Raw genomic sequence first — 27,340 nt, forward strand, 5'->3', positions numbered from 1 at the left:
AGAAGATTTAGCAAAAGCAAGGAGGCAGATCTGCAAGACATTCCATATTTATATATCGTCAGGAGCACAAAATTAAACACACAAAGAAGAAAACAAAAAAGAAAACAAAGAAATCAGATATGCTAACACACACACACACACACACACACAGAGAGAGAGAGAGAGAGAGAGAGAGAGAGAGAGAGTAAATGTTTCCAATTACAAACTTATCTCAATTTTTGAGTTTTAATTTAAAAAAGTTTTAATTTACTACAATATTTGAACACAGCATCTGTCCTTCACATTCTGTGAAAGTTTCATGATGAATAGTAGAAATGCTCCAAAATTACTTTAAGTAAAATCTTTTTACTTTGACTTCAAAGGTAATAAGGTATTTCCTTATCCTAAAGTTACTATTCTGGGAGATACATGTTTTTAATTGGACAGTGAGTATTCATTCATTCATTCATTCATTTATTGTCTGTAACCGCTTATCCAGTTCAGGGTTGCGGTGGATCTGGAACCTACCCAGAATCACTGGGCGCAAGGCAGGAACACCACCTGGAAGGTGTGCCAGTCCTTCACAGGGTGACACCCACTCACACATTCACTCACAGACTCACACCTATAGAAACTTTTTGAGTCACCAATCTACCTACCAACATGTTTTTTCAAAAGTGGGAGGAAACCAGAGCAACCGGAGGAAACAGGTAGAACACACCAAACCCCTGACAAACAGTCACAACCCATAACCTCCAGATCCCTGGAAATGTGTGACTGCGACACTACCTGCTGCGCCACCATGTCACACCACTATATATATATATAGTGAGTATATAATATTTTATCATATTTTATTATTATTATCATATATTATTATTATTATTATTATTATTATTATTATTGTTATTATTATTGTTAATATTATTATTATTATTATTATTATTATGATTATTATTTACCATACAATGTCCTGCATGCATTTAAATTATAACTGATTAACCTGAGCTGAGGGACAAAACCATTTTACATCCCACCACTTTGAATGACTTAGAATAAACAATATATAGTACACACATCCACAGTTATTGCAAGCGTTTAGCAGTGGTCATTTCTCTCCACACCAACAGGGGGCTTCCCAGGGCACTTCCCACTAGGAACCTTCAGTGGAGAGGAGGGTTTGTGTTTGGGTGTGTTCATCTGTTAACTACAGGAATGTGGCCCTTTAAACAGACCTCTGCTTTTTATTATTTTTTGTTTTGTTTTGTTTATCTAGTGCTAAACTGACGTCAGACATGGTGTATATTTCTTAATGTTATTTTCTGAAATTATTATTGTACGTTTTTCTTTTGCGAGGGATTTCGGAAGCTGACGTTGTGGATTCTACGCAGGGTTTGACCGTGGTGAACACCTCCTTCTGGAGTCAGCTGACTTTGAATGTGTAGCGTCTGTGAGCTGTGTGACAGTAGCCTGAATAACAGAAGTATCTTGTGCTTTCTTTTTACAGTACGTACTGAAATCACTCGTGGTCGTAGTATGGTTTACTGAAGAGGAGATATTCAAGTTGGTATGTCTGTCCAGGTTAACGTTGTGCATTTTCCATTGTCCGTTACTCTCATGAAGCGTTCCTAGAGAGATTGGCATTGACCGTGTTATTTACAAAACTGACTTATTTTCTCACAAAGTATTCCTTATCTGACCTCCGTGGTGTATGTCCAGGATAATGAGAGTATTATTCATTTGATTGGATTTAATTCCTCAATTGAACGGAGAAGAAAAGCCAAATGAAACTGTAGTAAGAAATGCAACCCTTCTGATCAGGAAACTCGTGACTGCCGTTTGAGGAATAAAAGAGGGCATATAAAACTAGGGCTGGCTGATATGACAAGCATCTAGTTTTATGATACAGACATTCAGACTGTCATCTGAAGCAGGTATTATTTAAATCTTACATTATATACCGTAAAATCCTAAACAGGCACGGTTATATTCTCTACGTAATGAAATGTTTGGTTGGATAGAGTCTGAACTGGCAGTGTCCACAGTATATTCAGAACAAAATTAGTGTTTAAGTTGGAACCCTTGTTGACATCTTGTATAATCTCTCCATAAAATCATTGCCAGCAGAATGAGACACATTGGCGCAGACCTACAAGAGTATAGGTCAGCATACCAAATGCCAAATATAGGCTGAATGTGTATTATCCCTTTGGTGTTAGGCTGTGGGGCAGTAAAACTGCATTTTGTTTTGGAGGCTTTTGGCTGTAAAAAGGGTATCATATTGCCCACCTTTGTAAAACTACATGCAAGAAGAATGTTAGATTAAATTCTTGTTAAAATTTAATTACAAAGCCCCTTTTCTCTAATCCTGTACATAAGCAACATAAAAATAATAATTGTTTTGCCAAACTCCTACTTCACTGCCTAATGTTAGTATTTTAATGAATATTTCAGGAGTTTCCTTGGCCTGGTGCACTGTCTGAGTGAAGTCATGGCTGAATTCTGGCTGATCTCGGCTCCTGGAGATAAGACTTGTCAGCAGACATGGGACAAACTGAACACAACCACCTCCTTCTCCACCAATCTCTCCACCAACAACAAATTCAGCATTCCAGACCTCAAGGTGATTGATCACCTACTTTGTTTGCCTCCTTATTTTTTAAATAATGCTAAAACAGAATACTATAAATTACAATTATTTGATAACAGTAGTTTTTAACAAAGAACATTTGAAGAATAACATTTTTCATTGTTGATCAATTTTGAGCATAAAAATAACATTTTTATGGGCCAACATCTGAAGTATTAAGGCAAGGCAAGGTAAGTTTATTTATAGAGCTCCTTTTATACAAAAGCAATTCAAAGTGCTTTACAGAAAAAGTAGTTAAATTAAAAGCAAGAATAAAGATCATAAAAGTCCAATAAAACAATTAAAATATTGCAGTAAAAGAAAATACATAAAAAGAGTAAAATGATTAAATGATTATAAATTATTAAAACAATTTAAAATGATACGATAAAAGAAAGGAACTAAAGTGCCGTTACTGAATAAGAAAGCAGAGTATTTTAAACAGAGTCGTAAGCTGCTCAAACAGAAATGTTTTAAGGCTTGATTTAAAAGTGTCTAAAGTCAGGGCTCTTCTAATGTTCTCAGTCGGCTGGTTCCATTTAAGAGCAGCATAGGAGCTAAACGCTGCTTCTCCATGTTTAGTTTTCACCTGAGGAAGGACTAACCGACTAGTTCCTAAAGATCTGAGATCTCTGCTCGACTCATATCTCTGTAGCAGATCTGATAAATACGCTGGTCCTACCCCATTAAGACATTTATAGACCAGTAATAACAACTTAAAGTCTATTCTGTAACAGACTGGTAAACAGTGTAAGGATTTGAGGGTGGGGGTGATGTGATCTCTTCTTCTGCTCCGAGTGAGAACTCTGGCAAATGCTTTCCTTCCAAGGCTAACCTGCTCCCTAAGAGTGTCTGCTGTGGATTAGCTCAAGTGAGCTTGAAAATCTAGACTGTAAATATTCAAACCCAAGTCAAAATAAAGACGAAATGGCTGCAAACCCATATCATATATTAAAAGCCTGTTTATTGTCTTTGGGGCTTTTGTTGTGTTCATGTAGAGTTGTTCATTTGTTTCCTGTGAAATTTCCTGTTTAATGACTACTGGAAAGTTTTTTAATATGCCACAAAAATTGTATTATTTCAGCAATGTACATAATGTCAAATCAGCAGACCAGAAAATAATTTGCTGTATCATTAAAATAGTTAACAAAAAGTTCATAAAGAAAACATCAGTAACCAGAGTCACCAGAGACATGTTGTTTACTGTTTCAGTGGTGGGATATAGCTAGATATGATGACTCATATCTGCAGTTCCTCTTATCCATTTTCTCCACTGAAAATGGTCATTTGAAGAGAGCTACCACAGTTATACAACTGCATTAAAGTACTTGGGTTCCTAGAAATAGTGTTATTTGACGTTTAACTGCCTTTGACAGCTAGCAGAAACAACAACAAAACAAACATTGAACAGGCCTCCTCAAACTCTAGCAAAACAGCAGTTCTAAAAGCTGTACTATACACTCTCAGAAAAAAAGGTACAGTAGAGGTACATTATTGGTCACTAAAAGTACAAACTGCAAATGTATCTTTAAAGGTACAACAGTTTTAAAGTCCAGTTGTGTTCCCTAAAGGTACATTACATTCTCTTCTCCAGAAGGAGAGGTGAATATTTGTAAGTTTTCATTATAGAACTTTGTCAAATAAAAAAAAACACAATATAAGTCCTGGAGATTAAATGGAGTGTATGAAGTCATCATCATCATCATCATCATAATATATTTCCGCTTGTCCATTTCAGGGTCGCAGTGTGTATGAAATCAACACATTTTTAAAATCTACAATAATAATAAATTAAGGTACAATTATGTTCCCTAATTAAAGGTAATAATATGTACCGTTGAGGGTACCACCACAGAGACATCAAATGGTACCATTACAGTGAGGAATTTTTATGACAGTGTAGGAAATGAGAAGACAAGTCTAAAACACTATAATTATCCAAGGCTTGCTTTATAATGTATCCCTGTAGTCCTACACTGGTGAGCAGTGTGTTTTTATTGTGTTTGCTTAACCTTGTGTTGTTCTGTCTTTCTGAATAGGTGGGAACCCTTGATGTTCTAGTGGGTCTGTCAGATGATCTCGCCAAATTGGACTCCTTTGTTGAAAGGTCTGGGCTCCATTTACAGATCCTGTTGAGCTCATAGAATTATCTTGCAAAACATGATCAGTTTCCCTCTTCTTTATGAGATGTATTTATTTTTTGGAGGACTGGAGGAACACCTGTATAGAGTAATTACAATGTAGATATAATTAAATGATGAATATAAATCTCTTTTTATAGCTGGTTTAAAACAGACATGGGATACTCCAGGAAAACATTAATGAATACATATAGCAATCTTTCAGAAAATAAAGCGTTTAGATTAAATAATACAAAATCCTGTTTTTATTAGTGTATTTTTTCACACATTTCCCAAGAGTTTTGTTAGAAATCCTTTGCTTTTATCAACTTTGATCAAGATACTTTTATACTGAAAAAGTGCCTTCTTTAAGGCTGTGAATCTGTGAGTCATTTCTTTGTTTCTCCTCAGTGTGGTGAAGAAGTTGGCCCAGTACATGTCTGATGTTTTAGAGGACAGTCGAGATAAAGTCCAGGAGAATCTTTTGGCCAATGGAGGTAAGTGCACATAGCTGTTAGTGAAACAAAGCGGTGAACACAACTACATTTCACACAACAAATAGGGATTCTAAGCCCTGGTTGAGCAGGAATGTCACACTGTGCCAAAAATAGTCATCAGTCAAGACTCCTGATTCTACATTAGTCTAGATATGCAACACAATCTAAATGATCGATTGGCTTTGATTTGTCTGACAGGCTGAGAAATCTGAGCCAGGACTTTTCAGGGTGATGTCTTTAGCACAGGCTGTTAATACTAAACACTGAAGCAAAGCTAAACTTTGAATTTATTCTTCATATCTTGCAGTTGATTTAGTCACCTACATCACGAGGTTCCAGTGGGATATGGCCAAGTATCCTATCAAACAATCTCTGAAGAACATCTCAGACATCATTTCTAAGGTATAAGTCATAGAGAAAAGTGTATCATACATTCAGAGGCTAATGACAGTAGAGATAAGTTCAAAATCAAACATGCAAGAGTTTAATTTTATCAGACATGAACAAAGGGAATTGTTGAAATAAAAGCCTTATTGTTGTTAAAAGCCTTAAAACCTGCATTTGTTTACCAGAACCGAAGATATTTTGAGAAAGCATAAGCACAGATCCAAGCGTTTATTGTAGTTTTGTTTTTTTTTTGTTTTTTTTCCAGAGACTGACCTTTTAATATATTATATTAATTCTTTTTTTATAACAGCAAGTGACTCAGATAGACGGTGATTTGAAAGGCAGGGCTTCAGCCTACAACAGCATAAAAGGCAACTTGCAGAGCTTGGAGAGAAAGAATGCGTAAGTGGAAAAGCTTAAATAATCCATTACAGTACAGTACAATATTGTACAGTTTGCATTTTGTAAAAACAGTTTGTATATTTGTGCATATGCAAACAAACAAAAGGCTTTTATTATGAAGGGAAATAAGCATGCAAGAATCATAACCGAGGGATCTCTGACCTCTTAACCTTGTTGTTTTTCCACCAGGGGAAGTCTTTTGACGAGGAGCTTGGCTGACATTGTGAAAAAAGAGGATTTTGTTCTTGACTCGGAATACCTTGTTACTGTGATTGTAGTTGTTCCAAAGTAAGTGAGTTAAAGGTTTTCCCTCAGTTTGTTTTGTGATTTGGGTGTTATCCTTGTGTCTTTGTTTGCTAATGGTGAACGTTACATTCGGTTGATCAGTTGGTCTATCAGTAGGCATCTAGTGTTTTTCAATAACCTGGATTGTTAAATTCTTTTTAAATGTAGGCCAGATTCTCTCAGAAAGTGCAGCAGCTGATCCAAGCAATTGATGATTTGGTCATTTTACCCCGTGTGTTATTTTTCTTGGTGGTAGCATAAAATGGCCCACATCTACGTATGGTGTAAATACTGTGTGAGAACTCACTGCTTACTCCCTAATTCATAAAGTCCATATACTGAAGCTTATGAAAACAGCCTGTTGTGTATTGTTTTCCAGTTTTGTGATTTAATAAAAACAAATTCATTTCCAAATGTCTGGTCCTTCAGCCTACAGCAGTTTAGTGCTGCCCATTCACGCTAAAGTTATAAAAGCTGAAAAAAAAACGTATTTTCTGTGATTTATGCTGTTTCTTAAGCTGTAGCTGAAAAACAACAATTCCTTAATTTTGCAGAGCAAGTTACCCTGACTGGCATAAGACATATGAAACACTTTCTGAGATGGTGGTTCCTCGATCTTCGAAGTAAGTCATGTTCATCAGGAAAGGAAAATCTGCACATTAAAAGCACAACCTATCTTTGTCTTATCTGTTTTCACAGGATGGAGATTCCGAAATGCTCAAATACTTTATGATGTTAACCCAGTTTTTCGTGATGTGGTTTTGTGTGAAGAACAGTCTTTTTATATGTTTTACATCTGTTTCTTTGTTGGGGAGCAGACAAGATGACCTATGTGATTAGCCATGACAGTGTCTATGGAAACCATTTACCCTCCTCCTTGTGTAGCCTTGGTGACAAACACAATAACGAGGACCTTAACCTGCATGCAGTCTCTCTCTCTCTCTCTCTCTTACACATACAGAGCTATCAGGAATAGTGGAATATCCTGCTTGGCTATGAAGTTAGATAAATCGTTAAAAGCATTACTTTCCAATTCAACATGTAACTTGTTTTTTTGAATATCTTGAATGTAAAGTTTGATATCCCTGCATCCTTTTGCTGCAGTGATAGGGTAGGGCTGCAGCAGAATGCAGTAGTTTGTATGATGGAGTAGCAGTACTATTCTGATATCACATCATCTTCTCTAACAGCTTACTGTTTGAAGACCAGGACAGTGGACTGTTCGGTGTCACACTCTTTCGAAAGGCCATAGATGACTTCAAACTCAAGGCCAGGGAAAACAAGTGGGTTTCTCAAACACTAAACACATACTCAACATATTAGAGACTGTGTGTGTTTGTTTGTGTTTAAACCTATTTTAGTTTAAAGCTGCTACAAGATCTGTAAGACTTGTTTCAGCAGTGTGTGTTGTTGATAGAGCCTTTCTCTTCGGTTCTGACTGACATTCTCCTTGTGCCAGGTTTATGGTCCGTGACTTCCAGTATAATGAAGAGGAAATGAAGGCAGACAAAGAGGAGTTGACACGACTCTCTACAGACAAAAAGAAGCAGTTTGTATGATGCCCATCTTGTTTTCTTTTTTTTTTTCTATAGCAGCATGCATAACATACAAATACAATTAAATAAAATTGATTTATATTTTACATTTTCTAAGTACACGTCCTGCATGTAATTGCATAGTACTTTATTATTACTATTATTATTATCTGAATTTGACTAAACCTGTCCTCACATGTGTGTACAGGGGCCTTTGGTCCGGTGGCTAAAAGTGAACTTCAGTGAAGCTTTCATTGCATGGATCCACATCAAGGCTCTCCGTGTATTTACAGAGTCAGTCTTGAGGTGTGGGGATGTTTATACTTTAAATATTTATTAATTATTCATGATTTTTTTGTTAATATGTTATGTTTATTCATAATTTTATATGATTCAGATAAGAGTCTCTATAATCTCAACCCTATAGATATGGATTACCAGTCAACTTCCAGGCTATGCTTTTACAGCCCAATAAGAAGAACATGAAGAAGCTTCGAGAGGTTCTACATGAGCTCTATAAGCATCTGGACAGCAGTGCTACTATTATTGATGTGAGAAATCCTATAGATTTATCCCAAGTTTTGGCTAATTTTATCCTAATTTCCTACAAGGCAAGGATTTCTAACTACTTCTGCCTTTTCCCATAGGCTTCTATTGACATCCCTGGTCTGAACCTGAGCCAACAGGATTATTACCCCTACGTTTATTACAAGATTGACTGCAGCCTTCTTGATTTTAAATAGAACTGCACCAGCACAACTTACTTCCACGGAATGCAGGGAACTTTAGGTTTATGGAAATGATTCTGTATTTTTTGAGTCTAATATGGTTATTTTCATATCGGGTGCTCTATTCAGCAAGAGCTCCAATGAAGAGTTTTCCTGAGAAGCTATAATATGGAAATGAAGGCTTATTTATATCAGACTGGCAGTTTGAAAAAGTATGAAAAATAATATTAATAAGTGTTGTATCAAACTTCTATCCCGCTAATGGTCATAAAAATCTGAATTAGATATTTTCTGCCAATCTCAGTGTTACAAGCCATACACATTTTTCAGGGGACTAGGTATGTATTCTGTAAAATGTGTCTTCCTCACCTCTTCCAGTACATGTCTCTGGATTGCTTCCCTTGTGCACCGTTTATATTAAACATTTTAACCCAGACATTGACAATTTTTAAATCAGGTTTAACACAAAACAGACTTCTGTGGCATCTTTAAGTAGCTCCTTTGCAGATTGGAATCTTCAACATGTGGCTATTTTGAAGCTTAATGCTGTCATGTATTTTTAATGACCATACCCAAAGCCTCCTGAAGTTGTAGAAAATATCTTAATACTGAAGGGCATACTGCAGGGAGGAGGCATGTTGAACCCAAAAATACAGAAGCATTTCTTCATTAGTTTTACCTTCTACTGTGATCTCTTGTTCTCCACTATTTCCCTTTTACTAATCTCTCAATCGTCTCATTCCTGACATAGTAGAATGTGTTCCACAGGGAACTAGACATTGTAAATCAGAGTTCAGCTCTGACTGGCATGTTTTACTATACTACATGTTTACAGCAGATAAATGATCCTGACTCTTGAGCAGTTTTAATCTCTGGAGTAGCCGTGAAAGCTGTGGCATATTTTTGCCTGATACACATCCTAACGCTGATCTCGTGTTCCTTTGTACGAAGGTGTTGTTTCACTGAGGCTTTACGTGATTGTGTCCAATATGAATCCTGTGTGTGTTGTATAGTTCTAGTATCAGTGATTCTGTTTAATTATGTTGGTCAGAAACAAGATCTTAATGTTTTATCTGTCATTCATGATTTATTTATATTTAAATTAATTTGTGTCCGACAATCTGTGTTAAAAGATCAATAAATATGTACAAAACTAATATCCTTCTTTTATTTTATAACAGTAGATGACATCCAGTTACACATTTCTGTTTATGTCTAATTCTAAATACATAGTAGTAATATGTATTACAACACCAATCATTCAAAAAAAAAAAACATGTCCACATTCAGTCATTGATTAAACCTTTAAAACTGATCTCTGTTCATTAAAATGACGTATTTCTAAAGAATAAATCCCATGATGTCTTAAAATAATGAATGCCTCTGGCTGTATGAATTAATCTCTTTGAGACAGCCTTTTGAAAATGCACATTCATAGTTTGGACTTTTTATTTTGTACATGAAACATAGTAAAGCAGCTACACAACAACACACGGACACGGACGTAGGCTTCTATGGACATCCCTGGTCTGAACCTGAGCCAACAGGAATATATATATATATTGTGGCAGCCAATGGGAGGTGCCACTGGTGCAGAGACTCATGGGACTGTTTTTGTTTATTCTTAGATGTTCTAGTTATTAATGGTTTCAGTTAATCAGTGATGTTGTGCTGCTCTTACTGTTGTTTATGGGTTGTGGTGTCAGTTATGCATTGTTAATTTGGGTGGCCACCATGACCGAGATGAGTATGGCAATTAATGACCTTGGGCTATTTTCCTGTGTTGTTAAGCTTTGGGTTGTGTCAATAAAGGTGCAGTTTCTGTGGTACACCACCAGGTGGGCACAGGAAACCAGCAGAAAAGCTAAAGAAGTCTCTTTCTTCTTCTGGTGCTCGTCACATTGGTGTCAGAAGTGGGATGACAGCGCCTCCCAGAATGGAGAGAGAGATTGAGGAACTGCAACGTGCCATACAGCAGGATCTGCGCCTTCTGGAAGATGTGATACAGCGACAAAGAAGTCGAGCCAACGATCAGCGTTTGCAAGGCTTCCCAGATGGGGCCAGCGCACCGCGACGGCACCACCCCCCACAGGCACGGAGGAGGGGTGAAAGCCTGCAACGCACAGAAGATGGTGAGCTAGTAGCTAATGATATAGCTTCTCCTGCTAGCGAAACAGCTACGCTAGCGCCTATGTTTAGCTCACAGCAGGCAGGAGCTATGCCCAAGACGCTAGCCAAGCTACCCAAATACAATGGGATGACACCGCTGGAGCCCTATCTTTCACAAGTCCAACTAGCGGCACGGCACAGTGGTTGGAGCGACGAAGAGGCTGCCACACACCTGGCCCTGGCGTTGGAAGGGGGTGCACTGCAGGTGCTCCTTGATCTGGCCCCAGTGGAGCAGCAAAACCTGCGTGCCCTCACAATGGCACTGGAGAGGCGGTTTGGGAAGCAGCATTCCATCAACCAGAGCAGAGAACAACTAGCCAAACGTTGTCGCCAAGAAGGAGAGAACCTAGGCACCTTTGCCGCAGACGTGCAGCTGTATGCCAGGCGTGGCTATCCGGAGTTCCCCCCGGCTGGCCAGGAGGAGCTGAGCCTATATGCCTTTCTGCAAGGTCTGTCCCCGGAGCGGCTGCGCCAACATGTTCGCCTTGCCATGCCCCGGTCTCTTAGCGAAGCCCTCCACGAAGCCGAACGAGCTGAGTTAGTGCTCTCTTCACGACCTCACCAGCAGAGAGCTCTCGCCCACCACCCATATGCAAGAGCAGCTGACAGTGAGGGGTCGGAGGAAATAGCAGAGGTCTGCCAGCTTCAACCCAGGACAGCCCGAAGACGTCCATGGCGAATAACAGACCGTTGCTATCGATGTGATGAGCCTGGACATGTGGCACGCGACTGCCCTGCACCAACTCCGAAGGCCAGGGCTACCCAGCCACAGGGAAACGACAGCGGAGTGGCCTAGTGAGGGGACCACCACTCCGTCTAACCACCCCCCTCCAAGGACGATGCACGCTGGTAGGCCGGCTAGGTCATGAGAAAGGGCTATATTTGCATTGTACTGTTGATGGCCAACCTTGCAGAGCCCTCGTTGATACAGGATCTACTATTTCCCTTATTCGACCTGGTGTTCTCCCTAGCACACTCGACTCACGTGCAGGTGGGTGGCTACCAACCGACACCCAGTTGATGACAGTGACTGGAGAGAGGACTGGCATGAAGGGGAGGAAATTACTGCAAATCCTGGCAGGGGGCATGGAGCTGGCACACGAGTTCTGGCTCGCCAACATCCAGGACCAGTGCATCATCGGTTTGGACCTGCTGAGCCGCTGGGAGGCCTGTGTTGATGTGTCGAGGCCGGCCATCACCCTTGGCACAAAGACTTTTGCCCTCCAGCGTGGCCAAATAAGTAAAAAGAAGATCAAAAGCCGGCAAGCAAGTTGTCATGCAGCCACGCCCCAGCTAGTTCCGGATCCTGGTGCTACATCGACTACTGCCTGTGACCCAGCATCGCCGCCTCTCGTCCAAGCCCCAAAAACTGGGTCTGCTATCCTCCCATCTGCTGAGACAATCATGGCTGTCCATGACTTATGGCAACGCAGTGGGGCCGGCCTGACCCATGACCAGCTCCACAAGTTAAAGTGCCTCCTGGATGACAACATAGACATCTTTGCTGCCAGCGACAGAGACTGCAGGCGGACTGGGCTAGTCCAACACACCATTGACACTGGTTCTGCTCTGCCTATTCGCCTTCGCCCACACCGGCTACCCCTTGCAAAACGACAGGTGGCAGAGGATATGATCCGCGAGATGGCGGCTGCTGGTGTGATCGAACCTTCTGACAGTCCGTGGGCATTCCCAGTTGTCTTGGTGAGGAGGAAGGATGGCCGCTGGCGTTTCTGTGTAGACTACCGCCCTCTCAACGCTGTCACCAGGAAGGACTCCTATCCACTTCCACGGATAGATGATGCGCTTGACCACATTGCAGGTTCCAGCTGGTTTAGCTCCCTTGACCTGCGCAGTGGCTACTGGCAGGTAGAGCTTGCCCCTGAAGCTAGACCAAAAACTGCCTTCACCCTGGGACAAGGGCTGTGGCAGTTCAATGTGATGCCATTTGGACTCTGCAATGCTCCGGCAACATTTGAAAGACTGATGGAAAGAGTACTGGCACACATTCCCCGAACCTGCTGTGTTGTGTACCTGGATGACCTGCTGGTGCATGCCAACGACTTCGACACAGCACTGTCGAACCTGAGTGAGGTCTTCACTGCTATACGGCAAGCTGGGTTGCGGCTGAACCCGATAAAGTGTCAGCTGTTGGCGAGGGAGACCACCATCTTGGGGCATGTGGTGAGTGCTCATGGGGTAGCCACTGACCCCGCCAAAGTGGCTGCGGTTCAGGACTGGCCGTACCCCAGGAATGTCAGGGAGCTTCGGAGTTTCCTAGGACTGGCATCTTACTACCGCCGGTTCATAAGAGGGTTCGCCACCATAGCCAGTCCTCTCCACTGCATGACCAACAAGGGCCAGCCCTTCAGTTGGGACAACACGTGCGCCACGGCCTTTGACCAACTCAAAGAGGCTCTCACAAAGGCCCCTGTTTTGGCTTATCCGGATCCCCAACGACTCTTCATTTTGGACACTGATGCCAGCAACGTAGGGGTTGGAGCTGTCCTGTCCCAACAGTCTGGAGGTAGGGAACGTGCTGTGGCCTATTTCAGTCGCACCTTGGACAGAGCTGAGAGAAACTACTGTGTCACTCGACGTGAGCTGTTGGCGGTAGTATTGGCTGTACGGCACTTCCGTCCCTACTTGCTGGGTAGCCATTTCCTCCTTCGCACCGATCATGCCTCTCTGACTTGGCTCTTAAACTTCAAGCATCCAGAGGGCCAAGTTGCTCGCTGGTTAGAAGTACTCCAGGCATATGATTTTGAGATCCAGCATCGAGCAGGTCGTCAGCATGGCAATGCTGATGCCCTCTCCAGACGTCCCTGCATAGCGGAAAAGTGTCGTCACTGCCAACGGCAAGAAGAGCGGGGCCAATTAGCAATGATGGTAGCAGCTGCTCAGGTTACCCCCAGTGGGGAAGGGTGGCTCCCTCTGACTCCGCAACAACTGGGAGAGCACCAGGAGGCAGACACAGTATTGGCTCAGGTGAGGGGCTGGCTGGAGAGTGCACAGCGCCCCGAGTGGAAGGGGGTGTCAGCACAAGGACCCGAGGTGAAAGCCTATTACTCCCAGTGGGGCAACCTGGAGATCCATGATGGCCTCCTGTACCGGAGATGGCATGCCCCAGGGCGGGGTAAAGACATACTACAGCTGCTAATGCCCCAATCGCTACGACCTCAGGTACTCGAGCTGGTCCATGGTTCAGTGGGGATGGGACACTATGGGAATGCTAAGACCCTTCACCGCCTGAGGGGAAGGTTCTATTGGCCTAGTTGCAGACAAGATGTAGAGTTACATGTGCACTGCTGCGACACTTGTGCAGCCCAGAAGGGACCAACTCAGCGGTCCCGTGCCCCACTGCAACGGTACATGGTGGGGGCCCCAATGGAGCGGGTAGGAGTGGATGTTCTGGGGCCCTTCCCCATCACTGAGTCAGGCAATCGGTACATACTTGTGGCCATGGACTATTTCACAAAGTGGCCTGAGGCATATGCGGTACCGGACCAGAGTGCAACTACGACTGCGGGAAAGCTGGTGGAGGAGATGTTCACTCGCTTTGGGGTCCCCGCCGAACTCCACAGTGACCAAGAGAGGAACTTTGAGTCACAGGTGTTTAAGGAGGTCTGCAGGCTGCTTGGGGTGGACAAGACTAGGACAACACCACTACACCCCCAAAGTGATGGTCTGGTTGAGCGATTCAACCGCACACTAGCTACTCAACTCGCCATCCTCACCAGTCAACACCAACGCGACTGGGACCAACATCTGCCCCTGGTCCTTTGGTCTTATCGAACTGCTGTCCAAGAGTCCAGCCAGTGCACACCTGCTGCCCTCATGTTCGGGCGGGAGCTCCGCACACCAGTGGACTTGGTGTTTGGGGCCCCACCTGAGCCGGAGATTGTTGGAGGGACTGAAATGGACTACCTTAGGAGGCTGAGGGAACGTCTACAGGTGGTCCATGACTATACTCGCCAAGCCCAGGAAGAAGCTGGAGTGCGGCAGAAGAGGGCCTATGACTCCAGGTGCAGGGGGAGGGCTTTTGTGCCAGGGGACAAGGTCTGGGTGTATTGCCCGGTCCGCAAGAAGGGTGTGTCCCCCAAGCTTTGTTGTCACTGGCAAGGGCCTGCTGACATTGTGACACGGCTGTCAGATGTGGTGTATCGGGTGCGCATGCCCGGCCGGGGGCGCATGGTGGTATTGCACCAGGACAGACTCTCACTATATCGGCCACTTGCCTCGCCGACCGTTGGAGATGGGGGTACTGGAGGTACCCCATGTACAAACAGAAACGATGCCCCCTCTGCTGGTATCAGGCAGCCTACTCGTCTAAGACGGGTTCCGGGACACTTGAGAGACTTTGTGTTGGGTGATGGGGTTGTCGGGGGCGACTAACCCCTTCTGGTGGGGGCTATGTGGCAGCCAATGGGAGGTGCCACTGGTGCAGAGACTCATGGGACTGTTTTTGTTTATTCTTAGATGTTCTAGTTATTAATGGTTTCAGTTAATCAGTGATGTTGTGCTGCTCTTACTGTTGTTTATGGGTTGTGGTGTCAGTTATGCATTGTTAATTTGGGTGGCCACCATGACCGAGATGAGTATGGCAATTAATGACCTTGGGCTATTTTCCTGTGTTGTTAAGCTTTGGGTTGTGTCAATAAAGGTGCAGTTTCTGTGGTACACCACCAGGTGGGCACAGGAAACCAGCAGAAAAGCTAAAGAAGTCTCTTTCTTCTTCTGGTGCTCGTCACAATATATATATATATATACACTTTCTTCTAAACTGTACATGTAGAATCCGCCACATCAGCTTGTAGGTGTTGATGATGATGATGGTGATGATGGTGATGATGATGATGAGGGAGACAGATGCTGAGATTGTTGTGGTGTTTCTCAGCTCCTCCCTCAGTGACGCAGGGCTGTTCAGCTGAGAGACTGATGTCTCACTCTGGTGGTCGTTTTCATAGTCAGTCACAAACACAGAGCTGGAGGAGGAGGAGGAGGAGGAACACTGCGGACGCCTGTGTGAGGAGTTCTCATGATCTGAGCGCGGATTTACATGGTTTTGGCTCTCTTTGCTCCCTCGCTGATGGGTTGCGGAGGAAGCCGTGCAGATGCCATCGAGCCGCGCTATCCGGAGAGCTGGACCCGAGAGACCGAGTCCACCTGGCTCACCAACACCGAGGCAGAGGCGCCTAATGGCGGCAGCAGCAGCAGCAAGAACCCCGCGGTCAGCGCAGGAGAGGACGGGGGAGCCTCCAAGGAAAACAGCAAACTGACAGGTAACATCCGTCTGAAACACTGATCCTCTGTGACCTCTGATGTGTGGACGTTTGAATGTGTCTGGTGCCAAATAAAAATGTTCATGTGGGCTTTGTGAGGTTTTCCTGGTAGGTGTTGCTCAGTCAGTTAGCCATATGACAAGCTATGAGACATTACTGTAAAAATGTCCAGTAAAAAGGGGACTTGCCTATCGTGCTTAGGTTATTCAATAGGAGTCTCCCCCATCTGTTTTCCTTTTGAACAGACTGGAGGTGTACTTGACAAAGTGGGATTCCTCAGTTAGCCAGAGAACCTAAGACAAACGTCAAATCTGTCCAACAGAACAGATAATGGAAATGGACAGATGGACATTCTTGCCTCTGAACTTCAGTTATGAAGCTGACTGACCAAATGAGGAGTGTGTTGTAGTGAGGTGGGTTCAGAAGATATACTCTTTCTAAGATTGCCAGTCTTGAAAAATCAAACAAAGAGCAGGGCTCCTCAGTTAGCTCTGTAATATCAAATGTGCCCATGGTTAGGTTTATTTTAGTAGGCAACTCACCAGGCTACAAATATTTAGCTAAATATTACCAGTATTTCTATAGGGAAGATTTCACATTAGGTTTAAATGCTCCAGTTTACTGAGAAGTCTTGGTGCAGTAACTCACAGCACTTGCTGTGAGGTTTGTTTGCATTCAGCAATAATAGCAGATGAGGTTAATGGGGTCAGATAATGATGTTGAAGAAGTTCCGGATCAGAAATGCTTTTCTAAATCATCCCAGATTTATTAGATGAAGTGCCACCACTCCAGAGAAAACAGCTCCAAAGCTCCACACCCCACTGGTTTAGGCATTGAGATGGTGACTCTGAGCTTATGTGTAGCTGTTCCAGAGCATCCTAATTTGTGTGATACATTTCTGTGGAGATTATGAAAGCTGTAGATGCACAATAGAACATCTATATCTACAACAGATGCACATTATGTATTCCGAATCTGCTCTTTATGTATGTGGACATACAGTTTACTGCTCCATGGATTGCATGTCTAATCATTCCCTTTATGTTCTCCTGTTTTGCTTGCTTCTTAGGCAGAGGTGTAGAGGCTCGATCCTCCCTGTCTTTTAAAGAGAGGAGGATGGTGAATGCAGGGACACAGTGTGGGAAGCAACCACTGGCCTCCAGCACCTGCACAAACCAGCAGAGGAGATCTCGCCGTGGCTGCCCGGAGGTTACTTTTGCTCTTTGTTTTACTTCTTTGTTTTTGACAAAATGTCACGGTAACAGTGTACAAGAAAGAAACAGAATGGACGATACACATGTCATTGGTTGTCCAGGCCCTTTGAAATTGATAGGTTTCATAGAGCAACAGCTGTGTCAATGTTTAAATAGCAAGAGATGTGTGTGCAGTTTCACAAAGTCCTGCTCATGTTGAATAGCTTTATCTTGTTGATCTTTCACAGCAAACAAATGACTCAAAGTGGAGGACGTCCAAGGAAGCGAGTGTTCCCTCGAAGGATGTTTCGTCAGCAGCTGATGTGGCCTCCAAGCTCATCGCAGACAGTTCCGTCATAAATGACAAGGAGAGTAACGCGAAGGGGCTCAGTCAGGTTAAATGATGGCACTGATTGCCTTTTTATAAGCTGTTAAAGCAGTGAAGGCAAAGGCAGGTTAATGACTGTGATCATCCTCAGCGTACACTCTGACAAGGAGAGGTTACTGCAACAGCACCATCATAAAGCTATGCTACACAAAGAAGCCCACTCAGATATGCAGACTGAAATATGGCCCCTAAAAACAACCCTTTTCCAGGATAAATATGTGTAATTAAAATCATTAATTAATCCACCGGTTAATTAATGCTGTGGGCCAGCTGCTTTGCACATTGTCTCTAATCACGCAAAAGGGACTCAGACAGTACGCACTGTGAGGAGCATGAGGCCAGCTTGGCAACCTGCATGTGTGGTTGTTTACTTATTTATTTATATGTTTTGCCTTGGGAGCTGGAAGGTAGGCGTTAGCTATTTCATGATTATTCAGCGTCTCCCAGCAGATGCAGACTGAATCAAAATGAAAAACACTGCGTATATACAGTGCATCCCCTGTTATTGTTATTGTAATGTTTTTCTGTGTTTACTTTCATGTCAATTAAAGGTTCAGCATCTTTAAGCAGTACTTTATAGTGTCCACAATATTCACACACACACACACACACAACATTTTAACTGAGTTTGCCGTGTGCTTCCCACGTCTGTGTGGGGGCCTTTCAGGTGCCCTTTTTCTCTGCTGTCCAAAACCACGTTGGTGGGTGGTTTGGCTGTTCAGTGTCTATAGGTGTGAGTGAATAAGTGAATATGTGTGTGTGATGCCTTTAGATGGAATGGTGCCCTGACCATGGTGTGTTCCTTCCTTGTGCCCAGTGATTCCAGGTAGGCTCTGGACCCCCGTGACCCTAAATTGGATAAGCGGTTACAGATAATGGATGGATGGATGGATGTAGGCATTTTGTAGATATACATTGTGATTTGTTTGCGTATTTGTGAAGTGAACAAATACAGCATTTTTGGCAATGTATCTTTTTCCGACAATTTAACCGTATCTAGATTACTTATATTTAATGCACTGTTTTTAAAACGACGGATTAAAGAATAGACCTGAGGTCTGGAGTTTTCAAGAGCAAAATTTCAAAGGAAGAAACAGATGTGCGCTTCTTGTGTAGGTTTGTCCACCAGATGGCGCACAAATAACGCCCTTTTCACACTTGTGTTGAAATGTATACAGTTTTAATACTGTACATTCATCGGTTTATATATTTATTTTATATAACCATTAATATATAGCTTTATAGACTATTATTGTACCAAGCTGTATATTATTCAAGCCTTTCCTAGATTTGCAGTTCAAATGAAATTATAGTTCATACTATAAATACAAGCCATCTATGAATTACACTTTATATTCGTGGATAATTATATGCCTGAGTAATAATGGGTTTTATGTAATTACAGTAGACCACCGGTCTATCAGCGGCGTTTAACCTGAAGATAACACTGCCACGTGATCCGCTCCACGCTCAATCTCAGGAGAATTATTTTAAACCCACACATTTTAAGGCAAGATACGCCCCTGCGTTGGGATTGGATGCGAGTACTCCTCACTGCAGAGACAGAAACCTACTGGGTGGAGTCGGATCACATCCAGCTCCGCCCACGGCCAACTCTTTCTTCCTGGGATGTTAGGGTTAGGGTTAGGGTAAGTGTTAGGTTTTTACTGGGAGGAGCCAGTTTTTGTCTAATCCAATGAAAACACAACGAGGGAGGAGCTGGATCACTTCTGGTTCTGCAGCGCTGGCCTTCTCATTGGACGGCGTTCACATTGCAGATTGCCGTCTGTAAAATTCAAACTGAACACATTAAAATAAAGTTGATTTTAAATAAAGACATAGACTAGAGCTACAAAAGAGCACAGCGAGGATGTGCTGAAATAGAGGAAGTGCAGACAAAGGGGGTCTGGGGCTGGACGTTTTACTGAAATGTAATACTGCAGTACTTGACACAATCAGAAAATACACCCAACATTAAAATACTGGAAGAGCATATTGATAGTATAAAAGTCACTTTCATAAAAATTTGATTTTAATTTGCAACTCACAATTTGAACACATTACACAATAGAGGTGTGTTTTGTTATATTATTGAGTAAAGAATGAATCAACATTAAACATGTACTAAAATATAATCAACCTTATAAAAATGATCTGAATCCTGATGTACACATGCCCAGTCACCTCCAACAGGACAGTTTGATGGGTAGGATTCAACATTAGAAAACCCACAGGAAAAATAGGGGTGGGGAAGTGAAGGAACTGTATCTTCTTCTCTTTCAACCTCCAAAGTTGAAGTGCCCTTGGTCAAAGCGCCCAAGCATCACCTTTTCTCCAGGTGCGGTGGCTGCCTGCTGCTGCAGGTGTGTCTCTGTGCAATATTGCTCACTGGTGTGTTAGTGTGTGTGTGTGTGTGTGAGACCGAAAAAAAACCCATTTTCACAGCAGTTTCAAAGTCAGTTGTGTGACCAGTCACGGACACTAAATATAGTCACTAAGAAAAATATAAACATCACATTTTTACATGAGAACCTTTAATTTGTCTTTTTATTCATACAAATAAATCAAGATTGTGCTGGGTCAGGAACCTACCAAGAATAATCCGGTACAAGGCAGGAACACACCCTGAACAGGGCACCAGTCCATCACAGGGCAGCACACAAATTTTTTTTTTCACATTATACAATCGACATATAAACATATGTTTTTGGACTGTTGGAGAAAACCAGATCACTCTGAGGAAATCCATGCGAACCCAACACACCAAAAGCTGGTATTTCTACCTTGCATTTGCAAAGTGTAATTCACTTTTACAGCACTGTTCTGAAATCAAGGGAGTTGTGGTTTCCTATTGTTGTGTAGTTTTTCTGGAGTGTGGTGCTGAAGGCAAAAAAGATTTTTCGCAGACATGTCTTTAGTTGCAGATACATATTTATTTATTACACAAAAGAACAGTGTCTTAACAAACTCAAAAGAACCTGGAGAGAGTATGCGAAATTTGTCTGTCTCCTTTTAGTCCAAAGTTCCCACTTATATAGGTTGCTCTCGGTCCAAACAAGGTCATGTTTAAAATAACCTATCTTTATGTTATGTGTATAATCTTTATGTTATGTGTATAATCTTTATGTTATGGGGAGAGAGAGAGAGAGAGAGAGAGAGCGAGAGAGAGCTGTGGGACTTCTGACCTCTAGAAAGATATACTGTAGTTAACGTTCCATTTCCAGAAACTATATGTGGAGACCCAGAACAGTAATGCCTTCTTACGTGCTGCACAGCCTCAGTAACATATGTACACTGTGGCACTTTTTCATGCACAATACACTTGCCTATCCTCCTCCAAAAGTTACATAGTGCCGTTTCTGCAGTGCTAGGTCCAGATCAGCAACGATGGGAGCTCTGTTTCTCCATGTTACAGGTCAGTGGAGCATCACAACCAGTTTGAAGCTGTAATTTTTAGGTTAAAATACTACCCAGTGTTGCAAGTGAAATGAACAGGGTTGTACAGCCTATTTATGAATTAAATATTTACCATGGCACGTGAGGAGATTAACAAAAAGAACACGTACAGACAATAAACCAAATAAAGCTACCCAATAAATATTTATACCTCACAAAAACAGACCGCGCATGTCCAGCGAGTTCGTGGGTTGGCGGGACCGATCGTGTGTATGAATTATTATCCAATCAGCGCACAGGGGGCGGGGTCTGTCCGAATGCGGGTGAGAAAGGAAACCAAGCTGGCGGTGCGGTTCTCCTCAGCGATGGCATTCAGCGGCGTCCAGACCTGGGACTGAGAGAGGAGAGAGGGAGGAGGTGGAGGTTTTCTCGGCTTTCTAAATGACCCACAGAACCGTAAACACTCTTGTTCCTTCATTCTCCTCACATACCAGCCACGACTGATACTCGGGGAGAGTGTGTGACGGAGGAAAAGGAGCGAAAAATGGCCAAGCGGCAAAGCCACGACGACGACGGAGGAACGGGTAACGTTTCGTTAATCTCGCCGACCGTTGGCCGAGATATCAGCGCCGTAGTGGAGGACTCCGCGGAAGAGGCCTTATCTCTCGAGGAGATATTAACACTTTACAGTCAACCGATAAACGAAGAGCAGGCGTGGGCTGTGTGTTACCAATGCTGTCGATTTTTAGCGCCTCGGAGCCGTGTTAAAACCACATCGTCTGCGCGCAGTAGGGTCGAGGGACCCGCCGATGTGAGGATCCTCAAAGATGGCACTGTTCACCTGCACCAACAGAGCAGTCCAGGTAAATACAGCACTCTCTACGCCTATAACTGAGGGATACATGAAGGAAACACGAGTTTGAGAAGTCGTTTGGACGGTTAATAGTTACCAGTTACCATTCATTTGGTGTAATTAATAATATCCATTTAATTTAACAGCCTTGAGAGCTATGGACATCTTTTTTCAGAATTGCTCAGAATTTACACTCTTTACACCTCTATTTTCTTCTGCATTTTTTAAAAATCAACGTATATTCTACACTGCACTCGTGACCAATTAGGTGATTTCAGATTGTGGTTTAAGTAAGATGTAATACAGGCTTCAACCCTTTCCCCTGCGTTTTATTATCCATTTGTAAAGACTGACCCCTACAACATTTTTAAAGATAGATGTATTGCTCTTATATGTGGGTGTATAATAGTGTAGGTCAGACAAGACCCTAAGTAAAAGACCCCTGTGTCATTTCTCATTGTGAACAATAGAGAGCTGAGATTAATCCAGCTGTGACACCTACTGCAGGACCAACACAAAGGGGTCTCACACATGCTGCCCCCTTTCTTAGCCCCTACAATAATATACAGATAACAGACTAGCTGTGAAGTGCTGCTGTGTTATTTCTAGATGATGAAATGTGCAGTATGTATAGGGCATTATTGATATATTATGCTCTAAACAGGCACTTCAGACTTTAGAAACAAGAAACAATAGATGCTGAGGTGAGTACGAAAATAAGGAGCTGCAATAATAATATTTAAATTATATTTGCATTTGTTTGTTGACTAATAATAGGCAAAATAAAAACATACTAGTCACCCTTCTCATCACACTTAAAATTTTGCTTCTGGGGTTCCTCTGTAAATGCAGTGGTTCTAGAACTGTAAACATTCAAAAACAGTTTATTTCATAGGCTAAATTTTTCTTTCGTTTATAAATGTTGCTTTTCTGTAAAAGAAAACAGGTGGTAGTTAGTTATTTTCACTGTATGTAGCTGTATAGCACTTAATTGTTCCACAATTTTAGGAAGTCACTGAATTCCATGTAAAACTATGTAGCTATATCTATTAATAAATATGACAAACAAGGAAAGAAAGAAAAAAAGGCAGCAATAGCCCCCTGTATTTTTACCAGACCTCCATTTCCTACATCTCATTGGTGGAAAGTGCTCACTCTGTTTGTGTATTTCTGTCTCATATTTCCCAGTATTGCCTGGTGGTGTTAGTTTTTGTTTTGCTTTTGTCCGGCTTAACATGACACCCTCCTTCTAAAGCATCTGTCTGCCCATTCAGCCCCTTATCCTTTTTTTAAAAAAGAAAAAAGATATATATATATATATATATATATATATATATATATATATATTAGTCAAATCCTTTTGTTTTATACATAATTCTTGCTGATTCCTTTTGCATTTGACCACTGAAAACAATATCATCCATGTTTTTATTTAACTGTTTTGAGCTACAGGTGGCCTAAAATTAGCTGCTGAAAATTCTGGTAATTAGAGAATCACTGTATTGGGTTATGCAATTTCACATCTTTTGAAGAGAGAAGGTTTTCTTGTGTAGGTGCTTTTAAGTCACATTGTATTTTGTTTTCAGGTGTCATTTACGTACCTGAATAGTTACATATCCTTTTAAAAATGTAGCATAGAGGGTTTAAACACAATCACTTGATGAAATATGAGAGCTCAAAGCTCTATTCATCTTTCAAAATTGCCAAGCTTCAAGTGAAAAAAATAAAAGGCCTCTAATTAGAGACCGGCATGGATTAGCCTGGCTAGTCATAAGGCTGATTGTTGGGACAAGAGTTCAGTGACAGTATGTCAGTTTAAATAAATTGTCAAACCAATGATCTGAGTCACAAGTTCCATGTGAATGAATGCAGGATGATGGTGTGTAATGGGGGTTAGGTTTGAATCTTTTACTGTAGCCCTAAACTGCTTACTTTTTCCGCTTGTTAGCCTCAGTGATTTGGAAAATGGTTGAGCTGAGGACTTCTGTGAAAGTTCTGAGCATATTCTTGCAATATTTTTATGGCAATCACCCTTCCCTCTTGTTGCCAGCCTTACTACATTCCCACATGACATGGTAGTATTGAGGTTAGGCATGTGTCCCTTACAGAATCTTTGCTAACATTTTATTATTGCGCATTTATATTTTGTTTGTTGTATCCCATATAATGAAGTATAAGACATAAAGGGGACATCTGCAATTGTGGGGTAACAATGTTCTCTCGTTTGTTTACGTCCAGAGACATAGGTATGTTTGTGGATGATGTCTCCAATGTCTTAAGTTTTTATGTGTAAAATACCACAGAAACACATTTGTAAGTCGGTTGTTTAGTTAGTAGCATTTTGAAGTAATGCTCCTCTTTTGGAGCAAGAGTAGAACAAAATCCTCATCTCAGTTTGTGCTTTTCAACATTTGTAGTTCTCTCTGTTGTCTATAAAACTCCAGATGCCTTTTTCTCTGTCATCTTTTCCTTTTTTTAATTTTATTGCTAGCAACATTAAATACTTTATACAGAATATTTTACTTAATCAGCTATTGTATGTAATTAATGGATTGTAAAAGATATTTAGCAACGTTTAGTGATATGAATCCAAAACAGTGACTAGTTTGTGAATGTTTAAAAAAAATAGTGAAGTTGCTCTTAAGATAATGGATCAGATTTGCTTTCAATACAATTTTTTTATCTGTGTGGCTTCCCTCCCTCCCTCTTCAACATGTAAACTGGGTAACCTGCAGATCTCTGACCACTGGCAAATGATAAGTTCATATCAGATGGTAATTTTGAGCTGCTGCTATTGAGTTTGACCAATTCAGTTTTGATTTCCTCTGGCTGTAACTGATCCAGACATCAAAGGGAATTTTGTGTGTGTATGTGTGTGTTCATTATTCAGTCTGAGTTGGGTAAATAAGTCTCGCGCTCCATTAGCATGTCTTCAGGCTTTGCTGAGGCATATTCACTGTAAAAGAGGAACCCACATTCACCATTTGGATTCGAGTTATTTTGGGGATTTGTTGAACTAATCGATGGGGCATGGGTACATTTTGGTGTTTTGGGAGAATAAGAATGTAGCTCTTCTTATTGGGTGCCAAAACACCAAAATCTCAATCTTGGCCATTTACATTTTATTTCAACTTCTATATTAGTTATTACGATCTGTTCCTGGTGGTTGTTTTCTTTATCATCACATTCAGAGGACCAGTGAATTGTGTTGTCTTTCAAATGGGTCATATTATGGTAAACAACTGTGTGCATTAGCACAATAATTTGGCAATCTGTGGCACACAAACCCACAAACAGTAAAAACGTGATTTGTGTAAGTCTAAAAACATGGGATGAAACAAGTCTTTCCGATTTTGTGCCGTTCCTTATGTAGACAGCAGGCATGTCAGAGTTATCCTGCCTCTTTGTCTGACTCTCTTCAGTAACAGCGCTGAACGCATCTTGAGTCTCTCCAATCCCAGCATTGGACCCATGTTGATGTGAGAGTGCAAAGGCGAGGTTAAACGGCTTCACTCCTGGGCTCCCTGTGTTTGGTTTAAACAGAAGCTCATTCTCAACAGTACAGTGCCTGAAACTGTTCATTCTAAACAGGGCCAGAAAGTCTGTGTGAACCTACATCTCTCAAGCCTTCTAAACTGGTAATAATAGCTGCTATTGGGATGGTTTTAAAAGACTTGATTGTAAGACTGAGGTTAAGCTCAATTATTTGGTCATATGTGCATATACCTTCTAATTGATGCATTTAGTTATGAAAGCTGTGTTTTTTTTCTGTTTACTACCTCGTTAATAGACTAATATACAGCTTCTGATATAAGAATAGAAAAAATTGCAGGGCTCTTGTTTAATTTATTTATAGGTAATTTCACCTTATACTGTAGCACCTTGATGGAAGAAGGCATGTTAACAACCAAACACACTCTAAAACCAAGTATTTCTCAGCTAGCAGATATTGCAAATGTTGTTTGGAACATAAATCTCTGCTCAGGCTGTTTCTGAGTAACCGTTGCAGTGACACTGGGTTCATTCATTGCTGACAGAGATGAACTCTGGTCCGCAGCCAGCCACAGCAGGACCATAGCATTGTGTCACCAGTGTCATTAAAGAGATGTTTGTTTTATTGTTTGTTTATTTGACTTTTTTTCGGGAAGACTTCCTGTTACTCAAGGCTCGACTTAAAGCATCAGCGAGTCAAAGGTTCTTTCACACATTCTTCTGAGCCACTGTGTGTGGAACAGGCTGAGCCAGTTCTGTTTTTCCCTCCCCAGTCAGGTTGTTAATGAATTTCTATATCCCACATAGTTTTGCTGCAACATGCATGAGGAAAGTTTATCATCCATAGTGAATTCACCCGCAATTTATGTCAATAATAAACTTCTACACAGGCTAGTAAAAGTTATTCATTTTTTGCATCATGAACAAAAATAGTGTATTCAGAGCATTTAACAAAAATGCTAAACAAAAGCCTCAATTTTTTTTAAAGAATAAAGACTTTTTCCAGATCTGAAACAAGAGTTGAGCTTGTTAATTAATTATTTTATTTCCCCCCTGTCTGTTTATCCAGTGGTGATAGTTTTTGATTTCCTGTTTTCTTAGAGAAGTGGAGTACCTTAGAACTGAAAATATTTAAGTTATGCTTAAAGGGAATGTGTATGATTGTGGGGAACTGTGGTTCTCTTGTTAGGTTTGAAGGAAAAAAACATTCTTGTTTGTAGGTGGCTAAAATTGAACTTGTCTGTAAATTTTACTCACTGTTTAAACTACCACAGAAACTAATTTGTAACTCAGATTATTTTGATTTGTAGTAATTTTGGTTTGTTTACTTTCATGCAGTTAGCCATCTCCCAGAATTTGCAGACATTACCACCTTAAGTGAACAGCAAACAGCAATAATAAGTCAATATTACCCACCTATGGAGCAAGAATTAAGTAAAGTCCTCATCTCGTTTTGTGCTTTTCAACATTTGAACTTCTCTCTGTTGTCTTAAAACTCCAGAAGCATTTTCATTGCCCCGAGCAGAGAGAGGGATAAAGCCTAGCATACCAGGCAGAGTTGTTTATTGACACCAGGGCTTTGTAAACACATTAGATCGGTTTGAGCACACTAAGGGACCTGAGAGCTAGCAAATGGTGAGGAAAGGTCTTCTACATTTCGTGTATTTTGATTAAAATCATCAATGTTGTCTTCAGTAACTGCTTCGATTAGAAATTAAGTGAAGGTTGGTCTGTGACTTTAAATTGTGTAAAATTAAATGGATTTTATTTGTAATAAAGTATTCTTTTGAATCCTTATGTCACATACTGCTTGTTTTTCCTTTTACAGATAAAAACAAAATACTGCCTTCATCCTCAACAGAGGTAAGTCAATCAAGAATTCTAATTAAAACAAGAATGTGAGTGTGAGCATTTTGGCATGCTCTCCCTGTATTTGAGTGGGTTTCCTCTGGGTGCTTCAGTTTCTTCATTCAGTCCAAAGTTTGGCCATGCAAAAATAGCCAGATGT

The 27,340-nt window shown here is 41.5% G+C and overlaps 3 protein-coding genes across 8 annotated transcripts in view; all 3 read left to right on the plus strand.

The window, feature by feature from the left end:
* Nucleotides 1–1,080: 1,080 nt before the first annotated feature.
* atp6v1c1b (ATPase H+ transporting V1 subunit C1b) lies at nucleotides 1,081–9,707 on the plus strand. Of its 3 annotated transcripts, none has more exons than XM_066674257.1 (14): nucleotides 1,081–1,169; nucleotides 1,487–1,546; nucleotides 2,434–2,602; nucleotides 4,648–4,715; nucleotides 5,140–5,225; nucleotides 5,533–5,627; nucleotides 5,923–6,014; nucleotides 6,204–6,302; nucleotides 6,854–6,922; nucleotides 7,490–7,582; nucleotides 7,759–7,852; nucleotides 8,043–8,140; nucleotides 8,262–8,385; nucleotides 8,482–9,707. In XM_066674257.1, exons 3-14 carry the CDS (start codon nucleotides 2,471–2,473, stop codon nucleotides 8,575–8,577), a joined length of 1,146 nt encoding a protein of 381 aa, XP_066530354.1. In that variant the 5' UTR covers nucleotides 1,081–1,169; nucleotides 1,487–1,546; nucleotides 2,434–2,470; the 3' UTR covers nucleotides 8,578–9,707. The 3 variants fall into 3 exon arrangements, with proteins under 3 accessions (XP_066530354.1, XP_066530352.1, XP_066530351.1); XM_066674255.1 differs by lacking the exon at nucleotides 1,081–1,169 and adding an exon at nucleotides 1,206–1,382; XM_066674254.1 differs by lacking the exon at nucleotides 1,081–1,169 and having other exon boundaries at nucleotides 1,390–1,546.
* Nucleotides 9,708–15,646: 5,939 nt separating this feature from the next.
* On the plus strand, nucleotides 15,647–18,153 carry si:ch211-215i13.3 (brain and acute leukemia cytoplasmic protein). Its single transcript, XM_066674275.1, has 3 exons — nucleotides 15,647–16,010; nucleotides 17,080–17,219; nucleotides 17,452–18,153. Exons 1-3 carry the CDS (start codon nucleotides 15,788–15,790, stop codon nucleotides 17,605–17,607), a joined length of 519 nt encoding a protein of 172 aa, XP_066530372.1. The 5' UTR covers nucleotides 15,647–15,787; the 3' UTR covers nucleotides 17,608–18,153.
* Nucleotides 18,154–21,310: 3,157 nt separating this feature from the next.
* Nucleotides 21,311–27,340, plus strand: part of spire1a (spire-type actin nucleation factor 1a) — a 43,715-nt gene continuing 37,685 nt past the window's right edge. For all 4 annotated transcript variants that reach the window (XM_066674270.1, XM_066674271.1, XM_066674272.1 and 1 more), the window contains exons 1-2: nucleotides 21,311–21,850; nucleotides 27,161–27,195. In XM_066674270.1, the coding sequence (XP_066530367.1) occupies nucleotides 21,532–21,850; nucleotides 27,161–27,195 (354 nt within the window). In that variant the 5' untranslated portion in view covers nucleotides 21,311–21,531. The remainder of the gene's footprint in view (nucleotides 21,851–27,160; nucleotides 27,196–27,340) is intronic.

Source organism: Hoplias malabaricus, chromosome 6 (genome assembly GCF_029633855.1).
Source record: "Hoplias malabaricus isolate fHopMal1 chromosome 6, fHopMal1.hap1, whole genome shotgun sequence".
In the NCBI taxonomy this organism is placed as follows: Eukaryota; Metazoa; Chordata; class Actinopteri; order Characiformes; family Erythrinidae; genus Hoplias; species Hoplias malabaricus.